This window comes from Ceratotherium simum, chromosome 10, assembly GCF_057802395.1.
Source record: "Ceratotherium simum simum isolate JZ-2026a chromosome 10, ASM5780239v1, whole genome shotgun sequence".
Taxonomy (NCBI): Eukaryota; Metazoa; Chordata; class Mammalia; order Perissodactyla; family Rhinocerotidae; genus Ceratotherium; species Ceratotherium simum.
Window position 1 is genome coordinate 63,888,516 of NC_141909.1, and position 22,028 is coordinate 63,910,543.

General features: G+C 43.9%; 1 protein-coding gene across 1 annotated transcript in view; it reads left to right on the plus strand.

Moving 5' to 3' along the window:
* Positions 1-14,625, plus strand: part of FOXO1 (forkhead box O1) — a 94,971-nt gene extending 80,346 nt beyond the window's left edge. The window contains exons 2-3 of the mRNA XM_087436133.1: positions 9,464-10,819; positions 11,287-14,625. Of these exons, the coding sequence (XP_087292259.1) occupies positions 9,464-10,801 (1,338 nt within the window). The 3' untranslated portion in view covers positions 10,802-10,819; positions 11,287-14,625. The remainder of the gene's footprint in view (positions 1-9,463; positions 10,820-11,286) is intronic.
* Positions 14,626-22,028: the final 7,403 nt, after the last annotated feature.

The following is a 22,028-nucleotide window of genomic DNA, read 5'->3' on the forward strand; positions in this document are numbered from 1 at the left end:
ACTTGGCAGTGCCCAGTGTCTGTGCCTCCCTGGGGAAGGCCATGAATGGGTTAAAGGGTTGCCAGGGATGCCTGCATGCTGCACTGAAACTACATTAATCCCAGGAGAAATAAGCTCCACTCTGAAATTTCTTAGTAGCCTATGGATCCCTTTAAAAAAAAAAAAAAGGGCGTTTAAAAGAATTTTAGCTAAATGAAATTTAGTCTCTGTATATCCACCACAGGGACCTTATTAGCCAGAGTTGATGACACTGATTTGCTAGTTGGCCTTGTGGGCTTGTATGGCAGTATCAGGCTCAAGTGTACAACAGTGTGAGGTGGTTTCTGTTTTCCAGACTTGACTTAAACAAATGGTCTGGTGGTTCAGATCCGGCACTCAGCACCTCAGCCTGGGTTCGTTTCCAGTCAGGGAACCACACCACTGATCTGTCGGTTGTAATCCTGTGGCGGCTGTGTGTTGCTGTGATGCTGAAAGCTATGCCACCAGTATTTCAAATACCAGCAGGGTCACCCATGATGGACAGGTTTCAGGAGAGCTTCTAGACTAAGACAGACTGGGAAGAAGGGCCTGGTCCACCCACTTCCAGAAAAATTGGCCATGAAAACCCTGTGAATAGCAGCAGAGCATTGTATGGTACAGTGCCAGAAGATGAGAGGATGGCGCAAAAAACCGGGCAGGTTCCCTTCTGCTGTACACAGGGTCACTGGGAGGTGGGATCGACTCCACGGTGCTAACAACAAGAACTTAACTTAGGGAGGTTGTAGAAGGAAAGTGATTAAGATAAATGCCTCATGATCTGGAACAGAAGGGAAGATGCCTGCATCTAAAGTTTGAACCTCACCTGGATTGTTTTGGGTTTTGTCTTTTGGAGTTCCTAGTTTCTGATAGTGTGTAAAGCACATGGCATTGAAGTGATATAGGAAGGACTTCCATTTTCACATTCTGAAAATTAAGGACTGTGCCCTTCCTTTCATAAAATGGTAGCTTGCTTTGATTGGGGGTTTTCCTGTGGGACACAGCAGAGGAAGCACTGTGCTGTTTAATTACAGTCTTCTGGGAAGCAAAAAGCATGGCATGGCATAGTTTTAATATCATTAAGTAAATTTTCTATTCTATCCCTGAAGATTTTTTCTTAAATCCTAAATGTATGAGGTTATTGGCTGAAATGTTACTCTGAAATATTTAGGCTTTCAGCTAAGATGAGAGCTTATTAAATTAGATCAGGCTAACTGTTGAGCACCATCTGTTTTCTCCTTTGCAAGGTTTCCCCCTTGCCCTTCCTTCCATGGTAGGGGTGTCTCTGTCTTCACTCTTCGTTTCCTAAAACCACAGACCGATTCACTTGTAACTCAGTTCTTTGCCAAACATTTTGTCCTGCAATGTGTTCTTGAAATCCCCCACCTCTCAAGGCCTCTTTTGGGTTTGTTCTCTGTAAACGCTGGTGGGTGACTAGTGTTTGAGAAGACATGAGAAAGAGCATCGTTCTAATAATTGCCATCCTGGACATAATCCGTCATCAGTCACCTGGTGTATCTCCCTCTCCCTGAACAGCCTTGTAGACACACGTGTTCTGACATTGGTCACCTAAAAGGCTGACGTGACACACTAGTTAAACACTCATACTTTTAAATTTAAAATCTTCTTAAGGAGAGAAAACAATTTTTCTGTAAATAAAGGATTGCACCTTAGTTGTAAGGACTTGGAAACGAGCCTGAGGAAGGCTGGCTGCCTGGTAAGCAGGAAGTTTGTGATGAATGGTTTTTAGTCAAGTTGTAACCATTCATGATGGCTTAAAAATTCCTGTTTATACATCCCTTTACTTCCTATCACGAAGTGGCCAGCCTTTATTTCCTCAGCTCTGTGTCAGGTGGTGTGCTAAGCACTTTTCCATGTATACTATGCTGTTCAGTCCCTAACCATTCTATGTGATGCTCCCGACCGTGTCACAGATGTCAAGACTGAGGCTCAGTGAGATCAAGTGACTCAGCTCAGAGTGGCCCCCCAGTTAGTCCGACCTTGGGTTCCGCCTCCCTACATCCCTCCCAAATACACAAACCTTTTCATGGCGCTTGTGAGTTCTTCTATTTGTCCTTTTGGTGCTGTTTTACATGAGAGCACCGTCTCCCACATTCTTTTTTTAGAAGAAGCTACTTTAATATAGTCATATTTTCCTTCTTTTGGAATGATTTGAGTCAGAGATAAAGCTGTTTAGAGCTAAAAGTGTGTCTGTAGCTGTTTGAGAACCTACAGCTACGAAGTGGTTTGGTTGGAGGAGGACGCTGCGTGTTCTCAATACTTGTCTTCCATTCCTCCTAGGACGAAAGCCCCATGTGCATCTGCTTTTTGTAAATGAACACCCATGAGCTTCCCATCTGCATTTTAATCTTTCTGAATTCTGTTCCCTAACATAAAATGAGGGTGTTAGGCCAGATAACCTTCCTAGTGCATTCTGGTTGCAAGTTTTATGAGTCCTCTGTCCACAGCCCTGGGATTACTGGAGAAGCCCGAGTCCTCAGTGCAAACCAGGGGGTGAGAGTGGCCCTTGGGATCACTGATGTTCAGGCAGGCAGGACAGGTTTCTGGGAAATGAAATCAGCCTTAGGGAAGAAGAGCTGAATGCCAGGGCCTAATGTGTGAGCAGAGCATGTGGGTTAGCTATTCACAACAAATCTTCTATTACAACACTTTTAAAAGTTGAATTTATATGCTGTCTATTGATAACGTATTCATCTATTGGCATCACTTGTAAAATGAACGATTGGCAAAAGGTCACATTTTCCTTCTGTTTGCAAGCAAAATGGATTATTTTTACAGAGTTGTTGTTTTATTAGCAACTCTAATGGGAACTCTGTGTTGAACAGAGATTATTCCTACTTTCTCCTTAGTTTGTTTTCACTTGTAGAAGTGCAGGAAGAGCTGGTGTAAAAGAGAGGAAGCAGGAGGAGGGAGTCAAGTCCACGCTGGGAGTCTACAGAACAATCGCACGCATTGACAAAGTTCACAGAAATTAGATAAAATGCTTTTGGAAAAATCTAGTTTGTCTAGCATTTTGAAAGAATTTCTAGAATTTCTAGAACAACAAGTTCATTTAGTCATGTGTTCCAATGCGTTAGTTTGAAGTTCTCTTTGTTTGACTTGGTGACTGTTGCCCACACCCACCCTCTCGCAGGGCGATGGGCAGTTCTAGGCTGTGGGGGCCTCTGGGGACCTTTCCATTTTCCTTGTGGGTCCCCGCAGCCTCTTTACACAAGCTTCCCCCCCGGGGCGATGCTCACATCTGAAATTCACACTTCAGCTGCTATGGTTTCCTGCCACAGAGAGTAACCTTAGTAGAATTAAAAGCAAATCATATTTTGTAAATTTATTACTCGTTGGGGCAGAAAATGAGTTTTGCAAACGAGTATTTGTAAACAGAATTATTTCCGCTCCCTCAAGGTACACACGTGTAACCTCAGTCTTAAGTATGTTCCTTTGCTGCTGCTTAACAACGGCGAAGCCGAAGAGGTGGTTTTTCCAGTTGGCAGTGGTATTGCACACAGAGTCATAAAACCTTGGTTTGAGTCCTAGCTGGGCAGGTCACTCTCTGAGCCTCAGTTTTCCCATTTCTGAAATGGGGCCAATAATACCTGCCTTATAGGGCTCTTCCAAGGATGGAATGAGAGGATGTATTGAAAACAGCCTGTAAACTATAAGGTAAAATACAGATATAAAGTATGAAGGCCAAGGGTTCATGAGCTGCATGTAGTCAGCTTAAGTCGCTGGTTTTGTTTTATTTTTGGTTAAACACAAAGAGCAGAGTAGTCTTAGAACTGCGTAGCAGAAAGAAAAGTGGAATGCAGCAGCGATAGGAAGACCCCTGCTTGAGAGGCGGTGGTCTCCATGTACGCTGATGGACAGGCTAGATGGAGACAAGCTGGCAGCTGAGGTCAGAAGGCAGGATTCAAGAGAATAAGAGTCCAGGGAAGCTGAGGGTAAAGAGAAGTGGTCAGGAAGGAGCCCAGGGCAGGGGAGGAAGGGTGCAGACCAAGGGCTGGACCAGACCATTTCTTCAACCCAGGCCTGGGAGGGGCGGTGGGGAGTTTGCTGGACTTGACTCCAGGGCTAGTTCTGCTCCCTGGATTTTCTTTGTTGGAGCTTCTAGTAGACTAGAAGTCTACTGTAATAGACTAGTGTAATAGTCTACTGTAATAAACTATTTTTAAAGATTTTATTTATTCATTTTTTTTCCCCCCAAAGCCCCAGCAGATAGTTGTATGTCATAGGTTCACATCCTTCTAGTTGCTGTACGTGGGACTCGGCCTCGCGCTGGACGGAGAAGTGGTGCCTTGGGGCGCGCCCGGGATCCGAACCCAGGCCGCCAGCATCAGAGCGCGCGCACTTAACCGCTAAGCCACAGAGCCGGCCCTGTAATAAACTATTTTTAAAGAATCACATACCCTTTTTGATAGAATATTCATTTATACTATACCCATATATTGTGTACGTTGTATAATGCATTGCGAATATAAATTTTTTTAAAAAATGAGATAAAAAATTTAAAGTAAATGAAACGTATAAAGATTTCTTCTTGTACTTCAACGGCTGTCTGATTATTGCTTTAGAACAGGGGGGCTAGGGGCATTTCTGTCCTGTGTCCTCAGGAGGTCTCGAGGGGCTGGCCAGCCTCAGAGCCTCTCTTCTTCCAGCCAGGCAGGTGGTGGACTAGCAGAGCTCAGTCATAACCATCCCCCGGGGAGACTCCAGACGGTGGCCTGGTGGAGTAGCCCTGCTCCAGTCACTGCTGCTGCTTCCCCCGTCGCACACGTCCTGCATGCAAGGCGCGGCGGCAGCACCCGGAGAAGACTTGAGTGTTCTAATGACACTGACCAGCAAGCACCTTAACAGACCAGCTTTAGTACCAAAATTCCTTCCTTAACATCCGTCTACAGCATCTGAGACACAATCTAGTGCAGAGAAAAAATACCTCTTACCCCAAAACTGGTCTAGTTTTCCAGTAACTAACATGTAAAAGCCTCATGTCAGTGGGAACTGTGCCAAGGTATGATTATAAAGAAATGAGACTAATGTTTATAATACAGATAAGTTTCTAAAACACAGAAATATTATTTTAAAGATACATTATCCTAATAATAACAAAAACAATAGCGTCAGCTAGTATTGATTGAGGTAAGAACTTTATGTGTGTTACCTCATGTAATCTTGCAACAAGCCTGTAAATGTAGGACTTACTAATCTATTTAACAGACACTTGAGTGCCTACTTGATGATGGTGCTGTGAAGACAGCTCCATGAAGACAGACCAGGTCCCCGAGCTCATGCAGCTTACAGGGTAGTGGGGAGCCAGACACATCCACGAGGGACCAGACATAGTAGAATCATAATTGTGGTGAGTAAACAAAGTCCTGTGTTAGAGAGCTGCAGGCTGGGATGGGGTTATCAGGAAATGCTTCTGGAAGGAAAGGACACTTGGGCTGAGACGGAAGTTGGAGGGTTGGTGACCTTTCCTGGGAAAAAGTCAGTGCTCCTGGACAGTCCTGTGTGCACCATTTTCTGTCCTGAGTGGCTGTTTATGTGGACTTGTTCTCTTCCCCAAGTCGTCATAAAACACCTAGAGGGCAGACTCTGAGTCTGATTCCTTCTGTGTCTTTCACTGCACCTAGCACAGAGGTCCTAATGAATGTTACTTGGCATGAATTGGTACATGAGTGGATGGATAAAAGATGTGTAAGACATGACATCTTCCCTGTGATGTTTCGGATATATCTTGTGTGTAGAGCATCTGTTAGGGGCTTTAAGATTAGGAAATAAAAACAAACTCTAGCCCCTTGCTGTTTAAGGAGCTCAGAGTGTGGTGTGTAGGTGGTGTGAAATAGAACACCTGAGAGTCAGAAATAGCTGGCAGAGCAAGTTGAACCAGCAAGTGTGTACTGTGTTCAGGATACCCCTCCCCCGACATGATCCATGGTGGTCGTGGGTCAGGCTTCTCAAGAACAGGCTGCGCTGCTTGGGGAGGCCCAGCATGCAGATGGTGGGGGAGCAGGTCGCAGAGGGGGTATGTGCAGAGGAAAGCCACCTCAGCCTGAGCAGAAAGCCCGGGCTGCAGAGGACAGCTAGTGGAGAGGCGATTTGCTGACTTGTCTTGTTCTCTAATGGCGTCGTGCAGAAACTCAGGATTCGGGTACGTGGTTTACAGTGTGTGAGCCCTCTGTCCTCACACCCTGCCTCTTTCCCTGTGCAGTATTTGTTCATAGTTCAAGAACTGAATATCCCAGAGCATGGACAGTTGCATGTGGTTCTGCTGCACAGTTCCACGGGTGAACTGCACTTTCCTCCGGCCTCGGCTGTGTCCGGCAGAGATTTGCAGGCATAACATCGTTAATAGCAACACATATTTTTATAAGATTTACCTATTCAACAACCCCCCCCCATTGGAAATTATAGCTTCTTTAACGTCCTGCTGGCTGCATGAAAAACAGGAATTTATGTAATAAGCCCTGCACAGCAAACCTTTTCCTGTTCGGAAAAAAATTTTTTTAATTGTTGGCAAAGTTAGGAGACAGCTCTGTTACTCAAAAAGCGACCTGAAATGTCCTCTTAGAAAACTATGTAGCATAGTATCTTGATAAGTAAGGCCTTGCCGTGGCCCTTTTTTTCCCCCTGTAAATCTAAGTAGTAAGATAATGTATATATGTCCCACCTGAGTTAGTGAATGCTCCCTGAGCTTTTTAAAGATTTCATCGTTAGGTATTCTGCGGACGTGTTAGAAATGTCCCCGATCGCAGTTGCAAATGATCTGATTTAATGATGTGTGCTGCAGAGCTCCGCCACCCCTCCCCCAGTCAGCGCAGACAGCCAGGAAGCTACTATCTAGGAAGATCTTCCTTCTTTATCATTAACTAAATGTGACAGGGACAGGAGTCAAGCTTCCTTTCCTCCAGAGATTTCATCATAGCTTATCAGTGTGTCTATTGTGTTCAAAGAACAAGATAGTCCTGATGGAATGTTGTGCAAATGCGCAGACTTCCAGCATATGGAACATGGCGTGGAACATGGCGCAGGGTCAGAGTGCTCAGCTCCATTCCAGGTTTCCCCCGGGGGCAGGCCTGCTTCTTTAAGGAGGAATTCAGGACTTGGTTTGCTGGTGTGGGTAGGCACAGCAGATGAGACTGTGGCTCTGGGAGTGTGTGTGTGTGTCTGTGTAAAACCTTCCTATAGGTTTTTGGGAAATCTTATGGGAATGGAATAGGACATTAGGGTAATGCAGTACTTGGCCTCTTTTAGGGATTCTTGTATGGATTTAAAGCCCCCAGGTCTTCCTCAAAGCTTGTCTTGAGTTGGGGGTAGATTCATAGGTGGGAAGGAAGAGAGAATTTTTGGAAACAGAAGAAACCCTCACTGCCATCCACTTAAGACACCTGCCCAGCATCCAGCCTGGAGACTCCCATTCAGGGCCCTGTCTGACCCACCCTCGTTGTGTGCCCTGGCAGAGGGCTTGTCACATAGCTGCTGTGTTGCAATCTTTGGGTGGAATGTAGTACAGAGGGTCAGAGGGCGTTTTGAAATGTGGATTTCTCAGCCCTGACTGTCCGGCCCCACTCTGACTTTTGCATCTCCCTTTGGAAAGTGAGGTGGTGGTGGTGGTTTTTTTTTTTTTTTCCTGTTTCTTACCTTCTTTTAATGAGAAAAAACTTGAGCTTATGGTTTGTGTTGGAACCCCAGCCTTATCCTGTTGTGCAAAGGCTTTGTTCTGGCACAGTGACTGGCACTCAGGCATCTGCGTCCCACGTCGAGGGCGGCATGAGGATGTGGGCGTTGTGGCTGCATCCCTGGGTGACCACAAATTCAGCCAATGCCTTTTCGTGGTCGGGGAGGGGGGCCGCAGGGGTCCAGGGAACTTGATCAGCTGAGGCTGTCACCCAGTTAGGCAGAGGAAGCTGGGGTAGTCTGGGGGCCATGCGCACAGCCCTGCTCCCAGGGGTCTAGGATGCCCAGAATCTTGCTCCTGGACCTGGGATCAGAGACCTGAGCTCAGAGGCTGCTGAAGGAGCAGATACTAAGAGTCTGCTGTGTGACCTGTTGTGTGCTGGGGACAAAAAGCTATAAGACATGATCCCTCCTTCATAGGAGCCCACTTCTCCTCTTCCAGACTTGTCCCAGAGGCTCTCCAGATGCTGACAGTCTCGCCGAGTGTCCAGTAGGGGAATCAAATTGGAGCTTCCTGTTTGCAGCCTTGGCTCCGCTGCTTCTACTGGAGCTTGGGAGACCGTCTCCAGCCCCCTTCACCATGGGTTTGGAGTTGTGGGTTTGTGTTTGTAATACCTCTAAGCTCCTACCCACACCCCAGTGAATAGGAGGAGGGAAACGGGGCTCAGAATGGCGATATCCTGTGCCCCCAAAGTTGGGATCTAATACCTTCTTCTCAGTGACTGCTTATCATATACCAGACACCGCTGAGCATTTTACATCCCATAACTCATGGGATCTGTCTAACAGCCCTACAAGGGTCTATTATTTATCTCTGTTGTACAGTGAGGAAACTTAAGGCATATAGGGTTCCCAAGGTTATGTAGCCTGTGAGTAGCAGAGCCACCTAAGTGCTCAAAAACAGTTGGTTTTCTTTCCTGGTTGTCCTGGGGTATATGTGGCACAATTCCTCATGGAGCTGTGCTTAGCGGATCGAAGCCTCGGGCTCTTTGTTGTCTCCACCACATCTTTCCCTCCCAGGTCGTCTTTTTTGGAGAGTATCACCTCTGATGCAATGTCGTTGAGTTAATTGGTGCATACTACTGGTTGTTTTTTGGGAGGGAGGTGGCAAACAACACTTGAATTTAAATTTTTCCCTTTGTTGGCAGTTCAACTTTCTAAAATTTAGCTAATGGACTTAAAGATGTGTAGATGAATCTAGGTCTTACTAGTTTTCAGGCTTTTAATTCTTGACTAAGAATATATCCTGCTCGTTTCTTTCTTTTCCCTAATCATGTGGGCCCCGAAATATAAAACTTCTCACTGTGTAAATGGCAGATGTACAGTCTAAAGAGAACTGGCAGTAGTTTTAGGGGTGATAGAATGGAAGGGGTTTTGATAGCGCTTTGATACAGAGTACTGTTTGCATAGCATTGTAGCTAAGCAAAATTTAAGTGGTTTTAAAACCAGTTCCTGTAATTTCCCGGAAAAATATAGCTATATAAAAGAAGGTGTTTATAATACTGCATGCTTAATTTTGTCTCCTCATTAAATTAAGGGACAGATAACTATTTTTAAGATAAGATACTATTTCTCTTGTATTCGTTTGAGCTCTTTCGTAGTTGAGTTCAGAACTGTGACAACTGTTGAGGTTGAAATCTGTACCATAAACTCTTTTAAAATGTTACTTGTCTTCCATGTAATAACGTAATCTATGTTGAGTAGTGAGTTTTCCAAGTGGAGAAGTACTGCATTTCTAACATGATGTTTTGCTTTACAGAATTCAATTCGTCATAATCTGTCCCTACACAGCAAGTTCATTCGCGTGCAGAATGAAGGAACTGGAAAAAGTTCTTGGTGGATGCTCAATCCAGAGGGAGGCAAGAGTGGGAAATCCCCCAGGAGGAGAGCTGCATCCATGGACAACAACAGTAAATTTGCTAAGAGCCGAGGCCGGGCTGCCAAGAAGAAAGCAGCCCTCCAGTCTGGCCAGGAGGGTGCCGGGGACAGCCCCGGATCTCAGTTTTCTAAATGGCCTGCAAGCCCTGGCTCTCACAGCAATGATGACTTTGATAACTGGAGTACATTTCGTCCTCGAACTAGCTCAAATGCTAGTACTATTAGTGGGAGACTTTCTCCCATTATGACCGAACAGGACGATCTTGGAGATGGGGATGTGCATTCTATGGTGTACCCACCCTCTGCCACGAAGATGGCTTCTACTCTACCCAGTTTGTCTGAGATAAGCAATCCTGAAAACATGGAAAACCTTTTGGATAATCTCAATCTTCTCTCATCACCAACGTCATTAACTGTTTCAACCCAGTCTTCACCTGGTACCATGATGCAGCAGACGCCATGCTACTCCTTTGCACCGCCAAACACCAGTCTGAATTCACCCAGCCCAAACTACCAAAAATATACATACGGCCAATCCAGCATGAGCCCTTTGCCCCAGATGCCTATGCAAACGCTTCAGGACAACAAATCGAGTTATGGAGGTATGAATCAGTATAACTGTGCACCAGGACTCTTGAAGGAGTTACTTACTTCTGACTCTCCTCCCCATAATGACATCATGACACAGGTTGATCCTGGGGTGGCCCAACCCAACAGCCGGGTCCTTGGCCAGAATGTGTTGATGGGCCCTAATTCGGTCATGCCAGGCTATGGCAACCAGGCATCTCATAACAAAATGATGAATCCTAGCTCCCATACCCACCCTGGACATGCTCAGCCAACGTCTGCAGTTAATGGGCGTGCCTTGCCCCACGCGGTAAACACGATGCCCCACACCTCGGGTATGAACCGCTTGGCCCCAGTGAAGACAGCTTTACAAGTGCCTCTGCCCCACCCCATGCAGATGAGCGCCCTGGGGGGCTACTCCTCGGTGAGCAGCTGCAACGGCTATGGCAGGATGGGCATTCTCCACCAGGAGAAGCTCCCAAGTGACTTGGATGGCATGTTTATCGAGCGCTTGGATTGTGACATGGAGTCCATCATTCGGAATGACCTCATGGATGGAGATACATTGGATTTTAACTTTGACAATGTGTTGCCCAACCAAAGCTTCCCGCACAGTGTCAAGACGACAACACATAGCTGGGTGTCAGGCTAAGAATGAGTTAGTGAGCAGGTAAGATCACGCCAATATTGAAAGACTTTGTGAAAACAGAACTTAAAAGAGAGGAACACGGTAACTTTCCACAAACCTTCCATGGTTAGGGCTTTTTTGATGTCACCTGGCTGCCCCTTGCAGAGAAGCATCTTGTATCATTCATTCTCCACCCTTTTTGCAGCTTATAAATTTTTCTTTTGAGCTAAAACATTAGGTAGCTTCCTCTAACTGCTTTAAATATTTTCTCTTGACAGTTAGATGGCTGCATCTTGTTAGTAGCTCTTCAATAAAGGAATGCATTTGATACAAATCAAATACTGAAGGGTTTTTTTTTTTTTAAGTGAAATTTTCCTCTGAATGATTTCAGAGCTGTTTGAGAAAGCTTTAGGTCCCCCCCCCCCCAACTGTGTCTGTCACTCTAATATGTTAAATTGAATTATTTTAATTTGGCTATATTTTCATTGTGTGTCTATGTTTTTTTCTAGGCTACACTGAAAAGTACTTCAGATTGTCTGACAGCAGGAACTGAGAGAAGCAGTCCAAAGATGTCCTTCACCCCTCCTTTTCGTTTTCTTGATTTAAAAAAAAAAAAAGCATTTCTTTTTTCTTTTCGTCAAACTTGGCAGCGAAGACACTTTTCCTGTACAGGATGTTTGCCCGATGTTTGCAGGTTATGTGCTGCTGTAGATAAGGACTGTGCCATTGGAAATTTCATTACAATGAAGTGCCAAACTCACTACACCATATAATTGCAGAAAAGACTTTCGGATCCTGGTGTGCTTTCAAGTTTTGTATATAAGCAGTAGCTACAGAATTGTATTTGTGTGTGTTTTTGTTTTTTTAAATATCCATTTGGTCCAAGGAAAGTTTATACTCTTTTTGTAATACTGTGATGGTCTCATGTCCTTGATAAGTTAAACTTTTGTTTGTACTACCTGTGTTCTGCTGAACTGACAAATCAATCACGAAGAACCAAGCTCTCCATTCTGCACCTCCTCTGAACAGTTTTGGACCTGTTCACATTGCCACATAATGAGAACCAATAGCCTGTTATCAATCTGCTGAATTAATGGACTTGTCACTCTTTTGGGGGAAAAAAAAAAGATTAAACGCCAGCCTTGTACAGATTTTTCTATTTTTTTTGTTTCTTTATTTTGTTATTTGCAAATTTGTACAAACATTTAAATGGTTCTAATTTCCAGATAAATGATTTTTGATGTTATTGTTGAGACTTGAGATCATTTTTGGAATAGATACTGAACTGTAATGTTTTCTTAAAACTAGAGTCTACTTTGTTACATAGTCTGCTTGTAAATTTGTGGAATCCCAGATATTTGAGGCAGCATCCATAATTTTCATTTTGTATTTCTTACTGGATTAGTACTAATTTTATATGTGCTTAACTGGTTTGTACACTTTGGGATGCTACTTGGTGATGTTTCTGACTAATCTTAAAATCATTGTAAGTAGTACTCACATACTCAACGTTTCTAGCCCTATTTTGGCAGGAGAGTGATGTACAGTTATGGACATTCTGTGTTTCACTTTTAGGAGAACTTAATATGTTTTTATGTATGTATTTTAAAGAAATTCCATCTGCTTCTGTTATCCTGTGACTAAGCGCACCACAGAGCATCACGTCTTCTGATAGACGCCTTTGTGCTCGTCATTCAGTTACTCCTGGGAGGCCTTGTAATGTTTGTAGACCAGAGAGGGAGGCAGACCTGCATCTAAATCAGCGCTCCTTTCTCACTCAGGGGTTTTGATCAACTTAACCTTTTTGAGTTGAACTTCAGCAGAAGTTTTCCCTCATAGTTCTGTGCTCTGATTTTGGCAGAGGGGGAGGCTAGTTTTGTAGCTCTGCCTTGAAGGATTATGTCAGCACTCACACGGCATCCTTTCCCTTCTCTCCTGCAGATTACTTAGCACACTGGAAATTTCAGTGGAAGGGGGAAATTTTAAAGTGGGGCTTGAGTGATTTGTAGAATGCTTTCTGTTCATGAGTGCGCATGGCCACTGAATGGAACAGAACTTGGTTAAAAATAGGGCAATTAATTTGAAAACCAACAAACCAGCTGTAAGTTGTATATTTTAGTTTATTTGAAAAGCTTTATTTAGCATAAGTTAAGAATTGGAGAATTTGTTTAGCCTTTAGCAACCTAAACTATAATTCTGATGATTATGTTTTAATATTTCCTAATTACCTGTAACTGACAGACCAAGTTAATTGACTTTGCGTCCCATTTAATCCATCAGTATTTTCAAGTCATGTGGAATGCCCAAAGTCAGCACGATAAAAGGAACAGAGGCACAAAAATGTTCCCCTTGCCTTCTTGAGAAGGCTCTGATTTCTGTGTACTTAGCCCAGATCACACGTGCTTTGTCTTGCCTGTGAATTGCATCTCTGTTGGCTTGGTTTTTCCTATGTGTTTAACAAGTATACAAGTGTTGCTGATAGATTTCCTACAGGAGCCCAGCTCTCTTAGATTTCCTACAGGAGCCCAGCTCTCTTGTAAGCTTCCCACTGTGACTTCTACTATTTTGAAAATTCATTAAATAGCCACCTGCCTAACCATCTTCATTTTTGGCCACTCCAAAATATGTCTAGTTTTAGAAACCCTAGTTCCTCTAAGCAGTGCCTCCTGCATGTGTAATAGAACTTGTTGGTGTCAGAGTACTCATGTTCCTATTTCTGTTACCACGCACTACCACCTTCCTGCTCCCATGCCATCACACAGCGAGCTTCGGAACGCTGTTTCATTCATTAAAGAGGCAACTACAGCTAAAATCACTGTTAAAATCTTCATAGAGTGACTACTTAATAGAGCGACTTTTAAAAAGATGTTTCTTCCTCCCAAGTCTGTGTAAATATCTTTTTTTTCTTCAGGTTTTCTTTGTGTTGAAATTCTAACATGAATCCTGGGTAGCTTTCTCGGGTACAGTGAAGATCAGTGAAAGGCACCTTGTCTACTTTGAAAACAAACATTATGTGACCTCTGATAATTCTTTTTCTGTACGAATACTGACTTTAGTATATCAGTTATTGTACATGATTGTGAAATGTGCAAATGATATCACCTATGCAGCCTTGTTTGATTGATTTCTTCTGGTTTGTACTGTTATTAAAAGCATATTGTATTATAGAGCTATTCAGATATTTTAAATATAAAGTATTGTTTCCGTAATATAGACGTATGGAATATATTTAGGTAATAGATGCATTACATGCAAAGTTCTGCTTTGACAAACTGACAAAGTCTAAGGTAATTAGCAAATGTTCTATCCCAGTGAGCAGTAAATCATGGGACATCCTGAGAAGAGGAGAAGGACACATAAAATGGAAATAGTTCTCTGAGGGTATACAATTTGGACTTGTTCAACTGCTGGCTAAATGTTATCAATCCCATCCCCCCACCCCCACAGCCCCTTACTTGAAATTCTTATATTCAGTTCTTAAGAGTTCTTAATTTATAACTGACTTTTAAATGAGAAGTTTCTCTTGTGGTTTTAGTTGGGGAGTAATCATTCAGTAAAAAATGTGATGTGGTTTATGCAAACAAAACAGCCTGGCATTACTCTTGGCCTCTTCCTTGAGGGTGATGCACGGCCTGGCACTGTGGCCAGGTGTGGGCACAGGAGTCCTGTCAGGACGTAGCCGTGCCCCTCTGCATTTCGCTCCTCGAGTTTAACAGCAGTGCAGATTCCATGTTCCTGTTCCGATATCTCTGAGAAGTGCCTGATGATGCTGATGTACTTACAGACACAAGAACAATCTTTGCTATTATTGTATAAAGCCATAATGTACATAAATTATGTCGAAATGGTTTGGTGTCTTTTCTTTTCTTTCTTTCTGTTTCTTTATTTTTTCCCCCCAAAGCCCCAGTAGATAGCTGTATGTCATAGCTGCACATCCTTCTAGTTGCGGTATGTGGGATGCGGCCTCAGCATGGCTGGAGAAGCGGTGCGTTGGTGCGTGCCCGGGATCCGAACCCGGTCCGCCAGCAGCGGAGCGCGCGCACTTAACCGCTAAACCACGGGGCTGGCCCAGTGTCTTTCTTTTCTAATTGTACAAAATAAGCTCTTTATTAGGATTTTTTATTTTTTTTAATTTTTAATGTTTAGCTATCACTTGAGTTAAACCTTGTCAGCTGCAGTGTCATGGTTTATTCAAATCTGGTATTTCCTTTGGAGGGCAGGGGAAACAGTCCCTCTGGGATCAAACCAGTAGCCCTTGAGAATTGAAGAACGAGTAAAATCCCTGATAACAAGCAACCCTGGAGAACTTCATCTTTGGAATGTCTGAAACTACATCCGGCACAGTAATTACCAGGCATGTTAAATCTCATGTCAGAACAGACCGTGCTGAAGGTGAAAACACGAAGGGCGAGTGAGGAGGGTCCTGGTGAGGAGGTCACGGGCGGGCCCTGGATGATGTGGAGGGAGCAGTGGCTGTCCGAGGCCACATGTGCTGCTGTCACTGTGTCACACAGCTTACTGAAGGAGAAGATTGCGTCCACTTTTAGCGGCAGATTGGAGGTTTATATGTTTGCTTTTTTTCAGAAAATGCCTGAGGAATGAGCTAGGATTAGATTATTAGATTAATTAGGTTAATAATTCCAGTCTCTATCTGCTTCTGACTCATACCAGACAAGTGAATGAGTGAGTGGGAGTGCAACAAGGGGATAGGTTGTTCTCAAGGTTTGTCTGTTTAGACACCAGAAGGTCACTTTGGCTTTCAGGGTGGTTTTTATTTTTTCCTCCTTCTAGCAATGGAACTCTAAAAGACACAAGAGTCAGAAGCTCAGAGTGTAGAACGGATAAAAGCATCTACTCCCAGACCCTGCGGTTCCTGCACAGAGCACTTGGAAAACTGCTGATTTAGTCCGAACGCAGAAAAACGCCTTGATTGTCCCGACAGAACTCCAGCCAGCAGGCTCCTTTCATAAGCCACAAAGTCATGCCTCTAATGTCATTTCTTGAGACCAGTTCCCAAGTTTTACATCACTTGATAGGAGGTGACATAGCAGGAACTTTCCCTGATACATCCCATGGGTGGAGCTCAGTGCCTATTGCAGAGGACAGACTTTCTTCCTTGGATAGTATCTGGGCCCCTGCTGTGACCAGAGGGCCCACAGTAGAATCCGGAAGTGTACGTAGGATTGTGTCTTGAGCCAGGCACCAGCCACACACAAAGACTTTGCCTTGGCTATTGTTTCTCCATGTTTGAGCTGGCCTATAACAAAGATGGTACTAGTTAAACTGGTTAGTGTAGTTAAGTAGGTGGAGGGCCGTTACAAGGGATGTGTCACACTAAGTGGCGGTCTCTGAAGTAGATGCTGTCACATACACATCAAACCTCAGATCATCTGTTAGTGCTCATTATGGCCTGGGAGCCTGCAGCTGGGCTGGGTGGGCCATGACCTCTAAAATGAGGTTGTATTCATGGTAGGTTTCCTTATTCTAATTTATTTCATTATTTTGGTATAGAAAATTACAGTTGTGATAACTTATGTACATGTCCTCTAGCATGTTTTCCAGTTGAAGTAACTGGAAAATGAAGTTTCTGTGGACTGGAAAGGCAGGCGTGTGCTGGCATGGAGGAGGGAGGGAGGAAGACGGGTGGTCTTGGGTGGTAATACATCAGGGAACCAGATGTGAAGTGGAGATAGCTGAGGTGTGAGCTGAAGGTCTTGGGTCCTTGGACTGGAGGAAGCTACGGAGTGGCGTGGGTATCTAGAAGTTCCAAAGAGAACTTTTACTTTTTGCAGGTGACTGGGAGAGGAGGCTTTCTGTGCAGACACCTGGCTTTGGCAACGTGGCTGTGAGAGGAGGGAGCTCCATACTGGGAAGGCATTCACCTGTCGGAGGAAGAAGGAAGAAGAGGAGGAGATCAGGCCCAACTTTCTTAGGCCAACTTTTCTTAACCTGACTGTTACCTCTCACCCCCTACCCTCATGAACTCAGGCTGAATGAAATTTCTTAGTATTAGTACCTTTATCATGTTCACATTTTGCAAAAGTGAAAGTTTTGTTTGCACTGGAAGCCACTGGTGGAAAGTAGAGATTTACATCCTCTAGGAAGAAAGAGGGCAACTTTGTGAGGGCTTGTTATTCATTCTTTATACCTCATGCCTTTCATGAGCTCCAGTCCCTGACAAGCAACTTTTTAGAATTCCCATAAAACTTAAAAGTTGCGTAGGATGACAGCCTTGGAGCCATATGGGATTCTCATACTTGCTGGAGTTTCTGCAAACATTCTTGGGCTTGTAACATTACTAAAATTGCTGCCCCAGTGAGATGATCTTAGATGAGATGGCTGCTTAGAATAGGCCTCACAGTGGGCCGTTGTAAACTACATCTTTCACTCGGATGAGTTGGGATAGAGGGGAGGTCCATTTTGTACTTTAGTGCTTGTTTCCAGAACAAGCCAGAGATGCCCACAGCTTGGTCTGTGCTGGTGGCAGGGACACTTGGAGTGTTTGCAGAGCAGTAAGCTTCTCTGATGCTTGGGCGGTGATCTCCCCACAGATAAGGTAAGTTGAGGATATCCTCTGCTACCTGCCTCATAGGTTTCATGTGAGGATTATAGGATGAGCTAATGTCCGCAAATGGCTTCCTGTGTCAGAGAGAAAGACTACATGTGAGTTGGTGTCATCGAAGGTAATAGTAGGCCTTGGGGATTTGTTTCCGTAGTGAGGCTTCTGGGCAGTCAGCATTTCCCTGCAGGATAAGTGGGAGAGCTACTTGGTTCATTTCCAACATTTTTCTGCATTGCCATTTGCAGTCCACCATCTCTTAAGCAGAGGAGCATGTAGGCAGTTTACCAGGCCCATAGTCCAAGAGAGTCGGTAGGCTTCTCTTTTCTTGGTAACTCTAGAAGTATTTAATAAGTTGTAAACCTAATATATGCCCAGTACAAACTAGTTGTGATATTTGTTTCCCAAGTTGTCCTCTGTGGACCTGTACTAAGAAAATTTAGAGACATTTTAGACTACTTGACTTTGACCTGACCCCAGTCATGTTTGCCTGGTAGACTGGAGGACGCCAACTCCGTGTACCCTTTTTAGGCTGAACTATAAGATAGGGAAAGAGGAGAGGAGAGGAAAAGACTGATGTTGAGGGGACCACAGTGGTGTCTTGGAGCCAAATCATGTGGTTCACAAGAACTGATGGTTAATTTTGCAGGAATTATGTGAGCCAATTTTAAATACACCATTATTTACAATTAGATTAGATAAACTTACTATTAAATAAGTTACACTGAAAAACAAATGTAGTGAATACTCAAAACTCATCACGTCCTAATGTACTACACTTGACTCATCTGCTCTTGAGGTATTTACGTTGGTTGTGTCTGTATGGTGGGACTACTGTATAACGGTGTGCTACTGCTCATGCTGAAGCTGAACAAAGTTTCAGTTTAATGAATATAATTTGAATGAGGGTGAGACATAGTTTAACAGTAAATCACATCAGTTAGATTTATTGAGAAAATAGACTTACTGAGAAAAAAGTGGATTGGGATGCAAGTCCATTTGTCAAATCTTGGCTGCACTGCCACCACCACCATCTGTTGGCTACAGATAAAAGTGTTCTGTGAGAACCGATTGGCCTGATAGTATTGTATATTTTATTATTTGTAAATTTGTATGCTACACATCTTTTATATTAGTAAATTTGTTTTTTTGTCTGTGTGTATGAAGAAGACTGTCCCTGAGCTAACATCCGTGCCAATCCTCCTCCATTTTGCATGTGGGACGCTGCCACAGTGTGGCTTGATGAGTGGTGTGTAGGTCTGCGCCCAGGTTCAGAACCTGCAAACCTCTGGCCGACGAAGCAGAGTGCGCAAACCTAACCATTATGCCACTGGGCCGGCTCCAGTAAATTTGTAATAGACGTATGTATGCATATACAGATGTAGATTACTTCCCCACAGAGCAGGTTAAACATTTAGCAGCACACCACTGACTGGGCGGATTGAAGGCCTGTCGATTTGGGTGATTGGGTGACGTAGAAGAACAGGTAGAATGGCAATAAGGGAGTGAGAGAACAGGAAGTTGTGCCAAGGTCCAGGGGGTGGTCATGGCAGTAGATGACAGAAGCAGTGAGGTATGGCCCTAGGATGGAAGAGTCAGGGGAAGATAAGGCCTGAAGATTGCCAACAAAAGGGATAGCAGGACCTGGGGTGGAGAGGAGGTCTCAAATTCAACTGCCAAAGCCTTTAATTTGAGGGAGAAACCAGGAGGCGGGTAGATGTTGGTGACTAGGAAGGGTACACAATGGAGCAGCTGGATGCCCTAAGCGTCAGCAGAGGTGTTGTTAAACATGAGGGTGGAAGAGGAAGATTCTGGAGTTGGAGAAGGAATGCAAAAGGATGCCAGTTCTGCTTTTGAGACTCATCATGGTTTGTCAAGTGGAAATAATTACACCTACTTACTGGAGTTGTGGGGGAATTAAATGACCTGAGTTAAGACCCTATCACGGTGCCTAGCACATAGAAAGAGCTCAAAAAATAGGGGTGACCAAACATTCTGGTTTGCCCATTACAGGCTTGGGCAAATTGTGCCCAGCACAATTATTAATAGCTGCTCTTGTCACTCTGAAGTGTTTGGGTTTGGATGGTTAATTATATGTTCACCCTATCAGCAAATGACTGCTTTTCAGTTAATTACTTCCTCCAGGCTTCAATTCACAGTGAACTACCAAAAGCCCCCAATGGGTGAGAGTACTCAGGCCCCCTTGGCAGAAGCTGTCTCTGGCTGGAGGGTTAATCTTCTAGAGGAATGTTAACCCGTTGTCTAAATAGTATAGATTAAAATTTAACCCGTGGCATACAAGGTTTTTCTCAGCCTTCCTTGGCATTCTCATCTCTTCCTCCACCTTAAGCACCAGTCACATCTGACTGCCCTTCCCTTTTATGCTTCCAGCCTTCTCACATGCTGGAAGATTTGTCTGGAATGCCTTTCTCCTTTCCTTAGCCACAACCTACAGCTCAAAGCCTTCCTCTACCCTTCAAGCCTACACCAGCCCCTCGTTTCTGAGTAGTTACTTGCACTACTAGACGCGGGCTAAATGACTTGCAGGACTCTTTTTCCACATTCAGGCATGCGGCTGTGTGTAGTTCTAGCTAAATAATAATCCTCAATAGTCCTCCCAAGGCAGCCCTATAGCCATCCTACAGAGAAGTTCAGAGCCACCCCTGACTGATTTTGGGTCATCACCAAGCTCCCAGAGGGCCTCAAGCAACTGGCAAGTGCACTTGACCACTGGGCACAGCCAAAGGCATTCCTGTTTGGTGAGCCAGTGTGCCTCTGCCAACATTCCAGCAAATTAAAAGCAGACCAAGAAGCCCAAGGTATTTTGACAAGTCTGGAGCTGCTATTCACTTTCTTCAACCAAAGAAAGTTCAAAGGCAAGAGAGGGGATATGACCAGTGAAGAAATACCTAAAAGGGATCATTGGCTTTCCTTCTAGCCAGTCGTCCCCTTGTGCTGCAAAATCCTCCCTCTCCATCTAGCTTTTCTCTGGGCTTGGGGGTCGAAGCCAGTTCCCTTTGCTTAGCTCCCACCTGCAAAATTGTCATTAACAAGACTGAAATGCCAGTTAGTCTGCTTACCCCCAGGAAGAGCTGCATGACTATAGAAACAGCTAGGATGTGCCAATTCTGGAACAGTCACAGCCTCTCAGTTAAAAAAAAAGGCAGCTGGTCACCCTTAGATAGTTGCTGATTTGTTTTCACAGAACCTCACCCGAGAAAGACATAAACGCCGTCATTGGTAATTTTTGCCTTAGTGTTGTGTCATTGGGTTGTTTCCACTTCTCCCCTACTGAATGGAATTGGATAAAATATGTGAACTTTGCATTCTGATTTTTAAAAATATTATTATGAAGTTAATTTGAGATATTCAAATATTTTTTGAAATGAAATATTATTTTGAAAGGAAGGTAATTATTCTTTTTCACAAGACAAAAGTTTTTCCTACTTCGATTCACCACACCTACCAAAACAATAACTTGGTAAAAAGGAGACGTTTCCTGAAGTCAGGCAATTCTGTTCAGAAAGACTTGTGAAGCCGTGATGAAACATACCCTGAATAGAACACTTCATTTATTCTTGTAAATGTATCTTACGAGATCTCAAAAGATCTCAGAGCCCCCTGGGCTATATTTTGAATTAGTATTATCTTTAAGTTTCCAGTTCCTTCCGATTCCTTTTTTCTGTCTTATTTTGTATTCCATTAAAAGCATGAATAATTTGCAAAACCCTGGATAGGACTGGCTAGAAGCATTTAACAGCTGTATGGAATCTCATGTAACCATCATGTGCCTTTTTTTTGGAAACAACAATTGTCCTTGTCTTTTGTAAGAAGAATCACATGATTAAAAAAATAGATGACTAGCAATAATTCTGCTGTCACTTGGTTACTGGCAGGAGTAGGGACAGGGAGGAAGACATAAGAAGAATGCATTCTTGGATCCCTCAGCCACACCAATCTGCAAACCTTCCTGGAGTAAATAATTTCCTTTGTTATTTCTGGGTAACTAAAAAAAGGCTTCAGAATGTTTCCAGGACTGGGCATTCTGTTGCGTAATACTTCTAGAGTCTGAGTTACCTTACTTTGCTCAAAGAATTGGCTCGGAAGCCAGCCATCTTCCCTCTGCGGGATCTGAGTGTAGGAGAAACTGATATGAATTGAATGAAAGAAAATTCAGTCTTTATTATGGACAATAATACTCCTTCTGCGATTAGAATTTCTTAATGTACTTGATAGCAGAGAGAAGTTTGAATCAGCTTGGGATCTCAAAGATGCCGTTTCAACCTAAGCGTCTTGCAATGAAGCCCGCCTCTGTCTCAAATGTCCCCGCCCAGGAAGAGAGCCACAGGCGTGCCACTGGAGGGTGAGCCTGCTAAGGTGGCTGAGGGGAAGGCCTCCTGTCACCTTTTAATTCCAGAGGGTAAATGTCCCAAATATGAAATGTTTGAAAGCAGCAGGGCTGGTCATTGATCAGCACAAAGAAAGTGCTGGAATTGAGTGTTTCTCTGTGAAATGAGCTGATGTTTTTTTCCAGGGCAATTCCAAGACTAGTGGAGGAAAAACTATAATTAAGAAAAGTGGATGGATTATTAGGAAAGGCTTTTTATTCAAAAGGTTTTGTGATTTTAGTAGCACTTTGCATGTGTAATACCTTCTGCTAAAGGATACCAAGCCTCTGCTGATGCTACCTCC